This window comes from Plectropomus leopardus, chromosome 7 (assembly GCF_008729295.1).
Source record: "Plectropomus leopardus isolate mb chromosome 7, YSFRI_Pleo_2.0, whole genome shotgun sequence".
Classification (NCBI taxonomy): domain Eukaryota; kingdom Metazoa; phylum Chordata; class Actinopteri; order Perciformes; family Serranidae; genus Plectropomus; species Plectropomus leopardus.
Genome location: NC_056469.1, coordinates 23152023 through 23169186, shown reverse-complemented (window position 1 = coordinate 23169186; position 17164 = coordinate 23152023). Strand labels below are relative to the sequence as shown.

General features: G+C 37.6%; 2 protein-coding genes across 2 annotated transcripts; both read right to left on the bottom strand.

Annotated features, from left to right (window-relative positions):
* Positions 1 to 1491: 1491 nt before the first annotated feature.
* Positions 1492 to 11633, bottom strand: LOC121945422 (carcinoembryonic antigen-related cell adhesion molecule 5-like). Its single transcript, XM_042489579.1, has 12 exons — positions 11588 to 11633; positions 10132 to 10464; positions 8945 to 9223; positions 8532 to 8798; positions 7927 to 8208; positions 7556 to 7831; positions 6169 to 6447; positions 5721 to 5987; positions 5371 to 5636; positions 2260 to 2515; positions 1590 to 1670; positions 1492 to 1496 (listed from the first exon to the last, which is right to left on the bottom strand). Exons 1-12 carry the CDS (start codon positions 11631 to 11633, stop codon positions 1492 to 1494), a joined length of 2637 nt encoding a protein of 878 aa, XP_042345513.1.
* A 3772-nt stretch (positions 11634 to 15405) lies between these two features.
* On the bottom strand, positions 15406 to 17110 carry LOC121945421 (carcinoembryonic antigen-related cell adhesion molecule 1-like). The gene is made up of 4 exons (XM_042489578.1): positions 16945 to 17110; positions 16514 to 16786; positions 15583 to 15828; positions 15406 to 15485 (listed from the first exon to the last, which is right to left on the bottom strand). Exons 1-4 carry the CDS (start codon positions 17108 to 17110, stop codon positions 15406 to 15408), a joined length of 765 nt encoding a protein of 254 aa, XP_042345512.1.
* Positions 17111 to 17164: the final 54 nt, after the last annotated feature.

Here is a 17164-nt window from a genome sequence, read left to right as displayed (position 1 = left end):
GCCTCCAAGCTGAACTCGCCAGGCTGAAAGAAGAGCAGAGGGATGAGACCAGGGAGCAGGAGGAGAAGATGGGCTCCCTCTATGAACTACCAGAGGTTGAGATCCCTGGTACCTCTGAGGAAAAGCCTGAGAAGGAGAAAAAGAAACCCTCAGCCTGGAAAAAGTTTAGGCACCGCATTGGTTTGAGGAGGAAGAGAAAGGAGAAGCAGGAGGAAGAGTCATAATCCACCTGGAGATCTCTTCAAGACATATATGCATTCACACAGCATTAAAAAGTCAATAAAGCATTAAAAAATAAAACTATCAGCCTGTTATGCTGCATTTTTATCTCCAATTACATTGTGCCAATCGTGGACCTTTTCATCAGATGCAAAATAATTGAGATTGTCATGATGAATTCATCTTATCTTAAATTCTGGGTTTTTGATAGAAACAGGTTCAATGAGGTTAATTTCTCAGCAAGTTTTAGTTCTGGAAATGAAATGCCTTTTTGACTTTTGATGATGAAAATCAGCAGCAGCCACTCAGTGCTACTAACAGCTGACAAGGTAAGAGAGATTATGATTTTAATCATTCCTTATGTAGTTGGACAGAGCTCAAATGTACATGTACAAAATGTACGTTACATTTATGTAACGTACATACATTATTTACACATGGTCCAATTTTATACATATATGTGTATATATATATATATATAACATTTTTGGTATTTTGTAACTATTAAAATGGTTACATTTAAAAACCACTTACAGCTGTAGGCCATGTATGGTGCTAGAACCAGCAGGAAATTAGCTTTGCATCAAGGATGGACGGAGAGGGAAAGGGCAAGCTTACTGACTTCAAAAATATGCCGACCGGTACCAACTGACAGCAGAGCTTTGAGGCTGTTTTTTGCAGAGATATGCCACGATGTTGAAATGAAGAGAAACCTACATCAAGATGCTGTTGGTGGAGGAGAAGTTAAGAATGTAAACACATAAAGCAACAGAGAAAACATAAGATAACAGTAAAAATTGATGTTATAATTTGTAGATTTATGATAAAGACTTTGTGTTCTGTTGTATTCTGAGGCAGTGACACAGGAGGCGCTCGGGATCCAGACAAAATGTTTATTGATTATACACATATTTACACAACATGTCTTTTATGATAAAAGACACAGGACTTAATTGCAATAATTAATTTGGATAAATAATTACTTTTAACTAACATTTAGCTCTAGTAAAATATGACATATTTAGTATAAGCATTCATTTTGAGCTATTTTTGTGAATCCATAAGACTGTATCATTAAAATTGGTTTAATGCTGCGATTCATCGAACATCAAACTTAATGCAATGGACTGTAATCTGAAGGAGGCAGAAAATGGTTGAGTTGAATAAATAAATATAAAACGATAACAACAATAACACTGCTGTTCTTTTTTGAGACTGTCTGTGTTGGAAATTGTGGAAGGCTTCTTATGTGTTTTTGTTTCTTCATTTTGTTTATGCTGCAGGAGAAAGAGTTCATAAATCATGAGAAAAATACTAAAATATGTACTCTAATGAGTTGTGAATTCTCTCTCTTTATTATTATAACTCACCTTCAAAGGCAGTCAAACCGTTCTGTGCTGTGACTGAGATCTTATACACGTCTGGACGTTTGTCCCTCACACTTAGTTTTTCTGTGGAGTCAAAACAAGAATTTTATTAAATATTGTAATCTATTAGGTCACTTTAATGATTAAGAAATCAGTCTGTTCATTGTATATAAGATAACTATAGAACTTGAATCAGATGAATACTGACCTTGACGATGTGCTGCGTAGATTTTGTCACCCCTGAAAAAAAAATAGCAGAACTATACTTAAATGATGTACAAGTCAGACTTAAGTCACCTTTTTTTCTTAGGTACTGTACTTGTATGTAACTTGTACTTGTACAAGTACAAGTTACATTCTTGTACTTGTACTTGTACAAGTTACATTCCACCAGTGGCTGCTATTTTTGACAGAAATTATAATGCGTTTTATGCTTACCTATTTCTCCTTATCATACCATACAGAATTGTGCCACCCACTATTGCAACAAGTAAAAAACATCCAGCTGTTACAATAGTAGCTCTCCCAGCAGCAAGGGAGCAGTCACAGTCTGAGACACCTGAAAACAAAAACAAGCCAAGAGGACCCTTAATGCATTTTTCCAAAACACACAGAAATATACAGGTACTTGTCTCATTATGTTGCAGTTTTTCTTTTTCTTTTCGTCACATACCTTCAACAGTTAACTCGTGGCTCACTGTTTGGCTGAGTCCAGTAGCAGCATTCACAGCAGTGCAGGTGTACATCCCACCGTCAAAGCTCCTGATGGATTCGATGACGTATGCAGCCTCACGCACTTTGGTTGGCCTCCCGTTGTAAAGCCACGTAAACGTTGGTGATGGTACAGACATAGCGGAGCAGTAAAGCATTGTGAAATCTCCATTAAGTACTGAATCAGGTCCTTTGATGGCTATTTTTGTCAGGTCCATCTGCAACACAACCAAAGAGTTAGATTGTTTGATTGTTAATTTGTTTTGCTGCTGGTCGTGGTGGAGCTAATTTCACACAATATAGGGTATTTTGTAAATGTACCCCCAGTTTACAATAAAGACTAAACACAAGCTATTGATAGAAGTATTTTTTTGTTTATTGAATTTTGTATAATTATTTTGAATCTGCAAAGTACTAACTTTAAATCAATGTATCAGATAAATGTAGTAAACATGCCTCTGAAGTGTAGGCCTCATACAGTAGAAGCAGGCTATGGAGAAGCAGAAAAAAGTATGAATGAAAATAAAAGTACCTTAGAATTGAACTCAAATATATTACTTGCTAAAATATACTCAGTGAATTTCCAACACTTTTTTTGGCCAGACCCTACATCAGCCTCTACAGTTTTTGGCATAAATATGAGAGTGCAAAATATTACATTGACAAATCCAAATTTAATAACTTTAAACACTCATTTATTAAATTTGAAAGTGAAACTAAATACATAAACACAAACTTCTACTCAAAAACAAGAAGGCAGTTCAGAAAGTTAATTTGTGCACCTTATCAAATGTTTTTCTATAAATTATTATTTCTATAATTATTATTATTTTTTCTTACTGTTCCCAGGTATTTGCTTGTTTATTGTGATAGATTGGTATCACTTGAATGTTTTGTGCTGTTTGTAATTTTTAAAAAAGAAATTCAAAGTGGGAAAAAATTATGCTTCAAATGAAATAAAGCATGCACGGCGGCAGGGGGCGCTCGAGCACTCCCTGAAAATTAAAATCATTTAATTTAATTTAAAAAAATATATTTTTTAAATTCATCGTGTGCATGAAATGTGATCAGATGAAATTAAAATATAAATAATTGTAGTAATTCGTGCCATACAATTGACCCCAGTTGACCGCGTCTTTTGATTGGATGCTGAAAGATCACGTGTCGCAGAGAGACGTTTGGTTAAAGCTACTTGTCGAGAGTGCGAATAAAACCTGCCCGGTGGTGCGAAACGGACCGGTTTGTTTCTCTGTTAAACAAGCGACAGTGAAAATGGACTGTGATGCAAAAAAACGTCGCTACAATTTGGATTTAATGACGATAGTCTGTGTGATGAACTTCAACCGACGAAGCGCAATATTGAAAGAAAATGGGACTTAAGTGTCGATTTTTAAGTGGACTGCACCAGAGACTGAACAGGACTTCTGAGCGGTAAGTACATATTTATTTAAAAAACGGACTAAACTGTGTACTCTTGTTGGGACGATGCGTAAGCCACGTGGGTTGTTGAGTTTGGGCTCACGGGTCACAAATTTCTGTGTTTTGCAGCGATAATGTTTTGTGCATTCTTGTCTGTGGTGTTGATAATGATGGTTGGCTGATGACAGCGGTTGTTTTTATGCTGGCTACAACGTCAAATATTTTTACATGATGATGCTGTAAATCCATACTGTGTGGTTTCTGTACAGTCACAGTGAGGCATGAAGTCCTCAGTTCATTGGTGGTTTGATCAAATGGAAGAACACCAGGCCTCATATTATGGCAGTGAAAATAACATTATGGTGAAAACACACTTATTTTGATTTGTTGTTGTCATATTAGGTTGCAGGTCAATTGCAATAAGAGCTGAATCTGGTTATTTGGTCCATGAAGATACTGTATGGTTGATAATTAATGGCATTGTTATTGATACAGAAAGGACTGCTACTGTTGCATCTAGAAATAAGGAACAATCATGTTATTTTACATATAAACTATAAGCAGCAGTTGGGCTGGGATGTATCTCTCTCTCTCTCTCTCTCTCTCTCTCTCTCTCTCTCTCTCTCTCTCTCTATATATATATATATATATATATATATATATATATACATAATATAATTCTTCAATTTCTATTTTTCGTATTGCATTGTGGTTTGTGATATTTGCATTGTTTTTGCTGTACTTATCTTGTGCATACCTTGCTTTGATATCCCTTTGCTGCGGTAACAAATCAAATCAAATCATCAAATCTGCGGTGCAAATTTCCCGGTTGTGTGACTAATGAAGGACTATCTTATCTTATCCTACCCTATCTTATATCGAGATTGTACCAATATCATGATTTGAGACTTGATCTTCTTTTAGATTTTTGATGTGACGTCTTAATATTTTTTCTTTACCCACTTTGTCATTTTATTCACATTGCTGATGCTAACATATCAGAAAGCTTGTTGTGTAAATATTTTGTGAAAGCATCAATAGTCAATCCTACAATATCGTTGCAATATGTGTATCAAGGTATTTGGTTCAAAATATTGTGATATTTTAATCCGCCACATTGCACTGCTGTACTGTTTCTCTGAGCAAACAAATCAAACCCTGGCCTTAGATGGGGTCATATTGCGTTTTTTGGGTCACCCACCCTAGTTAGCAGCCCCTCCACGATGAGTAGTGCTGGAAAAACACAGTTTTTTAAAAATAAAAAAAGCCCAGTGAAACTGCTTTATTCTGTGGTTTTACTAGCATAAATTATGTGGTGTGTTTGTTTTGGAGAGGAAGGGACCCTTATTGTCCATTTGGCTCCCTGTTAAAAGCTCCTTGAAGGAATCCTAACTGGGAGTTCATGCTTGGCTCATTGAAGAAGTTTCAATGTTTTGCAATTTAAAATTCTCACTGCTAAACACTGTTCCTCTAACGGTTTTAGGACTGAGGGTTGGATAATGAGCATTAGACCCTTACTTGTCTTTTATTCCTGTCAGTTCCACTGAAACAGCTGGGATATATATGTATATTGTTGTGTAGCCTGAAAGTTACTTCCAAGGTTTGTAGCACAATTTCCCTTTGCCATTTACTCACATTGGATGAAAAGATTCACCGGCTGGCTGATTTCACTGCTGGCACCATTCGACACGTTGCACCTGAATGGTCCCTGGTCGTACCGGGTCAGGTTAATTATAGTCAGAGTGGCGCCTCTGTCAGTGAGCTGCACTCTGTAAGTGGCTGTAACCTCAGAGCTGCCGTTCAGCCAGAGGAAAGAGCGAGAGGATCCAGAGGCGGAGCAGGACAGACGGACGGAGCTGCTGAGCTCAAATAGGCCCAAGTGTGAGTTGTTTGAAGTCACCATCACATCTGAGACTGGTGCTGTGGATAAGAAAAGGTTTGCAGGAGTCTTATCCAAAACTTTCACCCATTTCTGTGATCATTGAACTTATTAAACTGACTTACTCAGTACAGAGATGGCTGCAGGCTGAGATGTTTCATATCTCAGGGTTTTGCTGTTAAAGGCCTGACAGCTGTAACTCCCACTTTGATTCTTCTGAATATTCATCAGTCTGAGCTCTGGTCCAGTATCAGACAGCAGGTCTCCATTCACAAGCCACTGAAATACGGCAGCAGGTCTGGAGTCAGCCGAGCAGGACAGGTTGATGTTTGACCCTTCCTCAAAGTACTGTTTTGGTGGAGAAAGCTTTAAAAAAATATTTTCGGGGCCGACTGTAGAAAAAGACAAAACAGCACAGTCACCAATGAAAGAACGGATCTTGAGAAAACTGTATTTTGCATCCAGTGTGAAAGGGTCATTAGTGATGGTTGTATTATTCATGAATCAAGCTGCAGAGTTCGGAGGTCTGTGCAGCGTTTGAATGCAGAGGCTGTAACATCAGAGAGGACTCACAGCTGATGTAGAGTTGCACCGGATCACTGGTGTAGTTACTGAAATTATTGAACACATGACAGAAGAATGGTCCCTGGTCATAGCGGGTCACGTTGACTATAGTGAGAGTGGCGCCTCTATTAGTGAGCTGAACTCTGTCACTTTCTGTAACCTCAGAGCTGCCGTTCAGCCAGAGGAAAGTGGGGAAAGATCCAGAGGCCGAGCAAGACATACTGACAGAGCTGCTGTGCTCCGACAGTTCTGTGGCATTTGGAGTTACTACGACATTGGAGACTTGTGCTACGGGTAGAAAAAGAAAAAAAAAATTCAGAAAAAAAAAATTCAGCACCATAATTTAGGAGAAGAAAAATTGCACAAATGAATTTCTCTTGTTTCTAAAACCACTGTACCAATTCTGTGTGAAACAACACAAAGGTCTCTAGAAATTATCAACCCAGTCATCAGAAAAAATTATTGGCAGTGTACATTTCTACAAACCACAGATGCATTTCATTTGTTATGTGAGCTTCTCTGTATCAGGGGTCTGGATGCCAATGCATCTACCTCCTTCTTCCTTGTTTTCTGTTGAAGGCCAAGTTCTCCTTTTTGTGTTTTCTTTCCTCTTTCATTCAGTCATCACAGCAATTTTGTGTTGAATTTAACGAGTGAGGGTGTGCTGTCTGTGTGTTGTGTGATTGCACAAAATACGACGACAGCAGCAGAGCAGCAAACAGTGCATACACAAGATATGTTCACGACAAGGGAATACTGTTTGCACAGACGGTTTTTTCCCCCTTTTTTGGTATAGGTCCCATTGATGTTGGAATCAATCTTCAAAATTAGTGTTAGTTTCTGCGTTATTGTTATTTTGATATCAAGTCAACCCACCTTTAAGGAAAGGATCATGTTTTTGCCTTAAAATACTCTATTCTTAGAGGCACAACTCCCTGCTGAAAAAGCTGTGATGCCCCTTTTCGTAGCACTATCTCTGCTGAAAACACACAGACGAGTTGCTACAAAACACTAATGTATGGTGCCTAAGACGCCTCTTGAAAAACACTAAATCACAACTGGTTTCTTTTGTTGTTGGCCAATGGAAAAACAAGCTCATATACTGTAAACATTGACATAATACCTTGATGTAAAATGTATTTGTGGTGTAGAAATTTATAGTACAATGCCAACATTTCTTTCTACTGACGACTGGGATGGAATTATCTTGACCTATAAAACTAGTTTAGTAGTTTAAAGTACATGTTTTCTTTCTTTTCAAACCCTCAGACTGCTTGAAAAAGTCGTATCAAATGTGTCTACCATTTCTGAATTCAAAGGGAAAGTGTAAATGCTGAAAGCTTGAGTGCTCGTTATTTAAGCCCTCAGCAAGAACAAGTAAATTACTCCGACTTACATTTTTGTACAGAGACAGCTGCAGGCTGAGATGTTTGATTCCTCATAGGCCTGGTTCTGTTGTTAAAGGCCTGACAGCTGTAGTTCCCGCTGTGACTCATCTGAATGTTCATCAGTCTGAGCTCTGGTCCAGTATCAGACAGCAGGTCTCCATTCAGAAACCAGTGAATCAAGGCAGGAGGCCTGGAGTCAGCCGAGCACGTCAAAGTGACGTCTGATCCTTCATCGTAGTATTCTTTTGGCGGAAATATTGTCAGATTGATATTTTCTGGGCCGTCTGCGGCAAGAAACATAAAAAATTGTTTGGTTACTAATAAAATGTGGCGAGGAAATAGCAGCAAACATAATGTAAGATGTCTGTTAGTGACTCACAGATGATGAGGAGGTTTACTGGATCACTGGTGCTGCTACTGAAATTATTGAACACTTGACACCTGAATGGTCCCTGGTCGTAGCGGGTCACATTAAATAAAGTGAGAGTGGCGCCTCCATCAGTGAGCTGAACTCTGTCACTGTCTGTAACCTCAGAGCTGCCGTTCAGCCAGAGGAAAGAGAGCGAGGATCCAGAGGCGGAGCAGGACAGACGGACGGAGCTGCTGCTAGACTCCAAAATTTCTGTATTGCTGGTATTTACTGTTACATTGGATACTGGTGCTGTGGGAGAGAAATATATATATTATCATTTGGTATATTTTAAGTAATGAAAACACTAACAAGTAATGAAACCTTAAAGATGCATTATAAAGAAAACTTCTCGCATGCCTCTGGTAAAAGGAGAATCTAAAAAAGGCGTATATTCTTCATAATTTTAAGTAACCAGTGTCCATGTTTAACTTAGAAAAACTTTATCAAAACATCCATTTATGAACTCTCACATGGCTTGCGCAGTATAATCCAGGTCCCATTCATCCAGTCCTGCGTTTATATTTCTAGATATCTCGTGTTGCACTTCAAAAGATCAAATAATTTCCACTTACCCAGTACAGTAATGGCAGCAGGCTGAGATGTTTGATATCTCAGTGTTTTGTTGTTTACGGCCTGACAGCTGTAGCTCCCGCTTTGACTCATCTGAATGTTCATCAGTCTGAGTTTTGGTCCAGTATCAGACAGCCGGTCTCCATTCAGAAACCAGTGAAACAAGGCAGGAGGTTTAGAGACAGCTGAGCAGGACAGGATGATGTCTGATCCCTCTCCATAGTATTCTTGTGATGGAAACAGCTTCAAGTCTGTATTTTCTGGGCCGTCTGCATTGCGTGGCACAAAGAAAGTAAACAGAAAACAAATAACATAGTGAAAGTATTTTTAAAAATACTTTGTATTCGTGTGAAAATTTTAAGCTCCTGGATTTGAAAGACCATGTTACGACTGAGAATTGATGTCAGTAACTCACAGCTGATGGAGAGGTTTACTGGGTCACTGGTGCCATTATTGATAGGATTGAACACATGACACCTGAATGGTCCCTGGTCGTACCGGGTCACACTGAGTATTGTGAGATTGGCGCCTCCATCAGCGAGCTGAACTCTGTCACTTCCTGTAACCTCAGAGCTGCCGTTCAGCCAGAGGAAAGAGAGCGAGGATCCAGAGGCGGAGCAAGACAGATGGGCGGAGCTGTTGAACTCCACCAAATCTGTGCTGCTGGCAGTTGCCACCACATTAGAAACTGGTGCTGTAGGTTGAAAAAAAAAGTTATTTTGGGGGTGTTGCACAGTTGAATTCCTCTAGATTTTCTACCTTGTTTCTGTGGTGGGACAACCTCTAATGATGTAAAAAAACCCTGAAACTAAAACATCCATGATGGTCAAATGTGACCTGGCAATAGGGATGCACCATTATATTGGCATGTCATCAATAGCGGCCAATACTGGCTTTAAAATAAATTCAGAATCGGCCATTATGCATATTTCAGCCAATGTGACAAGTGTTTTTGTTTTGTTTTTTATTGACAAAGTGTGCATGAACAAAACATCAGCCCAAAGTTGAAGTATGTTTCTTATATTGCGCAATGAATGAATATAACATACAATAAAAAGCATTATATTTTATGTGTCCATCAGCTGGTGGGCCATCACTATAAAAGTCTGGATAATATGATATTAATTCCACTACAGAAGAGACTCGATGATCACTAAAATTAGGTGGGGGGAAAAAGCATATATATCAATATCAGTTATTGGTCAAATGAGTTATTACATATTGGCATATCCGATATCAGTAAAAATACAGAGTATCGTGCATCTCTACTTGGTGCTGTTCTTGCTCTCCATATCAATCAAAGTGAGGTTTTATTGAGCTGATAACAATATTGCATAAGAAATAGTCTGCAGGTCAAAGTCCTAATTTTAGCAATAGCTGTGAAAAGATGTAGTCTCTTCAAAAATGTATTTTGACCATCAGTGGAGACATTTTTAATTGTCAGCCTAGGCCATCGTAACATTGGAGTAGTTAAATTATTTTGATCTCAGGTGTGTTTTGTCATGTTAAGATAATAGCAATATTCATGATTCTGTGGTGGTGGTTGATGGTTGAATCCTCTTAAAGGCACACAATTTTAAAGTTTGTTTTGTGTCAACTTACCATGTATGAGCAGTCTGCAGTTTCCTCTTTGCGTTGTTCCACCATTCGGTATAATGGTGACGCCGTATTCTCCGTTGTCACTAAGAGTCAGATTCCTGAGCTCCAGAGATCCAGTAGCTCTGAACAGGGTGACCCTGTCTGTGTACCCTGGTCCAATTAGGTCTTCATTACTCGAGGTTATTATATTAGAATGAGCACCATTGATGTCAGAAAAACCCCACACCACTACTAGGAATGGTGTTGCTGGTGGAGTCACCGTTGTGGTGAATGTCACCGTCTCGCCAACAACTGCAATAAGATTATCTGGCAGCACACCAGCTCCGTGGCTTAAACCTGAAGGAGACAGTTACATGTTTGGAATAAATGTTACTGAGAGTTAGATGACAGTGCGTTGTTGATCACTGAGAGAGTCAATTTAAAGGTTAAACATTAAATCATAGTCAGTCTTCAAAACTGTCTTTACAAGAATATCAGACCCAGAGTTGCTACTTCATTTCGGCTGCTAAATGTGACAAAAACAGTTTTACACCAAAGCACAATACAAGACTGTTATTTTGTGAAAGCAAGATAAGATGTTAGGCCTTTAAAAGGTCATTAGTGTGATATTAAGTATCTAAGGTGTCATATTAACAAGAAAATGTTATGTAACCTAGACTGCAAAAGCACTGAAATCAACAAATCATGGCTAAAACATTGATATTCTGAAGAAAAAAAACAAGAAAAAACCAAAAAAACAAGTGCTCCTTTTTTTTTTGTGTCCCTGGGCTTTTTTTTTTTTTTTTTTTTTTTTAGAGAATAATACTCTAATAGAGGTGCAACAATTTTGGTCTTTACCGCTTGTAGGATCCAGCTGTGACAGAATGACACTGTTAAATATGTAATAATCAACTTTGTTAAAGTAATATGCTTTGTTGGCTTTTTAACATTCCTGTTGGGTTTTGGTTAAATTTGACCAGTTTTCTACCTAAAATTTAAGGGATGCATTAAATTTGAGGGTTGTATTTAATATCGATAACTTAAATAATCATGTCCCGGGTTACAAATTGTTAGCACTTTGCTCAATTGATCATTGGTAACATTTACAACAAATGTTGTAAATGTTGTAAGTTATGATAAATCATTGATTTATCATAATTTTAAAAAGTGATAAAAGCTTATATGCTTATACTCTTTTTTCCCCTCAATCAAAGCTCAAAGCAACAGACTGAATATTCTCTTAAATTACTGTATAGGCTATGAAGATGTAGGAGCATTTACATATGAAACACACTGAATATAACTGAATAATGCTTTGCTTTGCTTTGCTCGCATAATTTTATAGCGTCGCCACCACGCTCCTGTTCCAGACCCCAAGTTGTCTGTCTTGTAATAAAATAGCTATATTCCTTTTGTGCTCATGCTAGACTTTGAAACTTGTTTTTAAAATGCACCATTCATCTAATAGCCTATTTCTCACCTGAGATGGTTCCCAGGATGACCATCAGTTTCACAGATGTTTCCATATCTCCTGCAGTCTCCTGGTGCAAAGAAAGTGTTTTCACAGATGAGGTGCTGTGAGTACAGTATGTGTGTTTGAGAGGAGGGGCAATGGACTTCTTCACCTGTTACAACCTTTACTTCGTTTGTGATAACGCTCTGTCCATAACAGCTGTGACAACCAATGAGTAAGAGCAATGCAATTAATGTGAGAAGTTGTTTAATGGAGGTTATTCATATGCTTATCTGATTCATGATAAATATGGACCATAAACAACTTTCAGGGTCACTCATATCGACCAACAACAAAATCCTGTTCAGGACAGGAGTGCTTATTGTCGATTAACAAATAAAGCACAATAAAAGTAGCTTGAATAGCATGGAAGTGGAATAAAGTGCTTAACATGAGGGGAGAAAAATTAAAAGATTTGGTTTTTTTTTTAAGTTTTCTTTCGGCATTAAAATGTTGGGACAGTGTGTTTGCATAGTCATACTGTTTCTCTCATTGGTTTCAGCACAAGCTTTAATGTGCACCATTTAACTCTACACACTATCAGCATTTTATTATCTTATATGGATTTTTTGCTAGTGTACATAAGCTGCAGTGTTCGTAATAAATCTTTTTAATAGATAGGCAGTTACTTCTGATAACACATGCAGAAGAGAGGCAACATGAGTTCACGTTGTTTAACTGCAAAAACATTGACCGTATATTATTCTATTATAAACTTACAATGTAAACAGTGTAGGATTATTTTGCATTAATAAATTCCTGAATAATAAAAACAAGTTTTGGAGTATCTTACAGCAAAGAAAAATGGATCCTTTATCGGCTTCTTTTTTTTTTGCCATGTATTGATTTAGTTATGTCCATCATTAAAATCTATAAAAATGTAGCATGACTGAATATTTTATTACCACAGCATGGTGGTGGCTCTTTGACATTTTCTCATGCAGTCAAACTTTTCATTCCCTCACTATATTTATTTATAGCACAGTGCACTTAGTGATGATAAAGTAATAAAACCACTTGAACACGATGTGCTGCTGCCATGGGAATCATTAGATGTTTTAAGTGGGTTGTTGGTGACTGTGACAACTTTAATGCTGTTACCCGTACAAATAACACATGCCCGTAATGTTGGGAGATTTACAGCAAATTGTTGCCATTATTTACGTGTTGCCATTTATTTATTTATTTATTTAAACACACCTGCAAAATTACTCCATGAGAATGTGCAGCACGCAAATATGATATACAGAGTTACAGGCATGGTTGCATGCAAACAGGTGTGTTGACTGGACTGTATAAGCGTAATAGTAAAGTTTTCATTTGAGAGTATATTACACACTGGGAATTAGGGATGTCAACATCTACACGTGTAAACGGGTACACGGATAACAAATCATAACCGTTCAGAAAAATCAATAACCGTTTACACGTCATTTTTTCCTCTCCTCCTCCTCGTTCATTTCTCACCGATAGTATTTTTAGGGGTGATAATGTTGCCTGAAAGCTTAAGATGATAGCATTAACTAACTATACACTTAAATGTTCCCACTAATGCAGTTATCCGCATACATAATAGATGCACAGGTGGCAATGTTACGTTGATATTAAAAAAAAAAAACGCAGCCACAGCCAGTGTCGCGTCACTTCAAGTTGACTCGGGGCCGCATGGACAACAAGCAACAAGCGATGAACAAGCGGAGCTTAAAAAAATATATTGTACAAAAGTGAGCAATAGTTAAAACAATGATTAAAAAAGGAGGTTAAACCTTTTCCAGCTTTCACTTGTACGTTTTCTTGTCTGTCAAAATTGATGATTTTATTCTCAACTCATTTTACTTTCTGTCATAAGTAGGTCTAAGCCTTAAATGGTGAGATGGATTGCCTACTTTTTAAGTTCTGTTCGCTGAATAAACGTTTTTGTGTGCGATAACTAACTACTGGAAATGGCTTTGATTTAATGAGATTAGGAGGTATTTGAATGGAGACAGAACCATCTAGTGGTTATATAGCGCAACTACGATAGAAAAAGATCATAAATCGTGTAACCGGGTACACGTCGGTTAGAAGTACCGTTTACACGTGTAGAAAAAATTGTAAATGTTGACACCCCTACTGGGAATCGATTGTGTGGTTACAAATTTGGCCCCTTCATAGAGACACAGTTTGTCCAATTCTGCTTTTACTTAAATCGGCTTGTCCACTTCTTGTAAAATCACAGAGCAGTTTGTTTGACCACGTGGCTCGGCTGATCGGGGACATAAAGTGGTTTGGGTGGTATTGGAGGTACGTCCTGCTCCTCATTAACTCACATGTTAACTTTGATATAAGGTTTAATAAAACTTTATAATGGTTATAATTTGATAAGAAGGCAATAGTTACATTCCATTACGTTATGTCAAGTTCAAGCTACACAGTCATTAAAGGCACTTTGGTCCAGCCTGAAATATCTCACCAACTATAGGATGGACCTTTGAATCCAGATCTTGGTGATCTATTGCACTTTTTTATGTAGCCAATAGATAAAGTAGTTTTTGATCAACTTTTTTCCCACTTTATTAGTCCAACAATTCAAACAGACATCTGTACAATATGATGAAATTATGTTGTTCATTACTATACATGAGACCATGAGTGCCACACGTATAAAACCAAATAATTTAAAGCAGGGAGGTAAAACAGGAGGTAAAATAGTCCAAAAATACCCATTTAAAAATAAGTTTCTTGTAAAAATGTGTTAGAGAGGATTACTTAAATACGTTTTTTTAAATGCTAAACAAACAAAAGGAGATTTACATTTGTGTAAATATTTTGCCAGAAAAATTAAATTGTTTTACAGAATTCACTGTCAGTATATCTGGTCGTGTTTTCAGTCTCAAACGTAGCTTAGCTAGTTTACGTGATCTTTAGTAAATTTATTGGATGAATCCGTGGGACCACCACAGAAAATTGCAAATCAACGTTTAATAATCCAGGAATTCAATTAACAGACACAACTGTCTATCCATGCAACAATTTGCTTTGCTTGTAAAAAATGCATATTGTTTTTCCAATTTCTGCCAACACATCCCCCTAAAATCCTATAAACTGGACCTGTAAGGGTTCATGGCAGCAGGGTACAGGCGCACCCTTGTGGAAAAAAAAAGGAACGAATGGAGAGTACACGATGTCATCTATTAACACACAATAAAATCTGATATCAAGTTTTAATAAAAGTTTATTATTGTGGCAATTTGATAGAACTTTATCAGTCATTGTTAGAGCATTAAACACTTTATCACAGTGTGAAGGCTGAATGACACAAGAACAAAGTATATTAAGTAGGTTAGGTCTGTTATACAACACCTGAAATGTCAGTACTGTCAAAATTGATTTATCATAGCTGAATCTGTTGGCCGTGATGAGACCACAGCTGCTGCGGGCACAAATCGTTCTTTGCTCTTTTAAGTGAGAGGTGCCATTACAGTAATTAGCGACACTTAAGTTGTCTTAACATACAATTAAAGAAAAACTGAGACAGCTGTTAGTCATTAAACACAATAATGAATGTCACAGATGCGTATTACTGGAGAGCAAATATAAATAAACTATATGGACAAAAGAAATGTGAAGGACCTCTAGTTTATCATTTATCATTCACAGCTTTATATTATGCGAACAAAACATTTAAAGAGACAAAGCAATAATACTTAACACAAAGAAATGATCTAAAATAAACAGGATTGTAGAGCAAAACGAGCAAGCTTGCTGTACAACATTTATTTCCACAGACAGACAAAAAGCAGTCTTTATACCGACACGAGTGCCACCGCGGTCAGGACAGTGCACACCATCATGGACATAGAACCACTGATCGCAGTAGAGGAGTCTGGATCAGAAGAAAAAAACATTACTCTGTCTTTTTTGCTTGCAATCACACATCAGAATTAAAAAGTTAGAGAGTTGGGAAAAGAGAGCTTAAATACCACGCAGGTTGTGGAACATAGAGGCTTCCACGCCAGTGACAGGGTTACGGGCGATGCAGGTGTACCGCCCCAGGTGTGTCGGCATCATCTCATGGATGTAGTGTACAGACCCGTGCATTATAATGTGCTTGAACTTCCAGAAGAAAGTTGCCTTTGGTAGGGAGTCGGCTGAGCAGCTGAGAAAGACGCTCTCTTCAAGTTCTGCTCCTATTGGCGTCTGAACGATCACTGGTCTGTCAGGTCCATCTGAACAAACGCAGAGGAAGATTATGAGCTTCAGGGTTTATAAGCTTAATACTCACATTGTATAAAAGGTATACATAATTTCATATTTTTATTTAATTAATACCCGTATTTTTATTTTTTCGAATTTTTTTACATGCATCCCCATTAACTCAGTAAGGACACGGACTGGACTTAGAGGTTAAGACCCTCTCGGTTGATGGGATCAGATTTTAATGTATACTCAAAGGTTATTCATCACCTTGCCAATCCTCATTATTAAAGCTTTGAAGAACTGGAATTGGTTTGGTTCATAACCTGTATGACACCTTTAAACCAACCTCAAATAACGTTTGAGTTTAATTAAAAAATCTTTTTTTTTTTTAATTTAAAACGCTAGGGTCCATTGTGCTTTGAAATTTTTTGTTGACTGAATTTGAGAAGTCAAAATGATTTTTTCTTGGAAAACTTGATCTCATTTCACTTGTAGTTAAATCTTTTAGTTTATGTAAATAGATCTCAATTCAGTTGTACTTAAAACATTTTTTTTGACTGGAATTTATTTTGAATAATTTTGTATCTCAACTTGTCTTTTCAGATTTACTCTACTTAAAGTTTTAAAGCAGCATAGACACTGGCTTTTTTTTTTAAGTTGAAACAAGTAGTTTGTTGTTACAGTGTAAATTACAGTGTGATTGAAAGTACTTACAGTAGACTTGAAGTCTGCATGTGGCCGTATCAAAGCTGATGTTGTTGCTGACATTACAAAGAAACTCTCCGGTGTCTGTCCTGTTCACGGGGCTGACGGACAACACTCTGTTGCCATCATGAAAGCTGTATCTGCCTCCAGAAACCAGAGGCTGGCCGTCCTTCATCCACACTCTTGACGTGAAGCCGTTAGAATTGCAGGTTAGATTCACGGAGGTTTGACCCTCTATTAAGTTTTGTGTGGGGCAGGCCATGGTGGGTTTCGACACTTTGGCTGTGTATAAAACATGAAAGGAAAGACAACAACACACATTAAAACAGACGTCTTCTTTCAGATTTTTCATCCCAGATTTGTTAATGTTAAAAAAAGCATTATTTTTAACTCCTTCCTAACATTAAACAAAGCGTCAGATTATTCAAAGCCTTACTCACTCAGCACCTCCAGCTTAGCAGTTCCTTGAATCTGCTCCGCTCCGTATGGGATGATGATTAACTCGTATTCACCGCTGTCTTTTTCAGTCAGGTTTTTAAGCACCAGAGATCCTGTGGATTTATCCACTGTGATCCTGTTCATGTAGCCTGGTCCCACCACATCCATACTGGTTGATGTTATTATGTTGGTGGTACCATTGAAGCTCCAAGTCATTGCCAT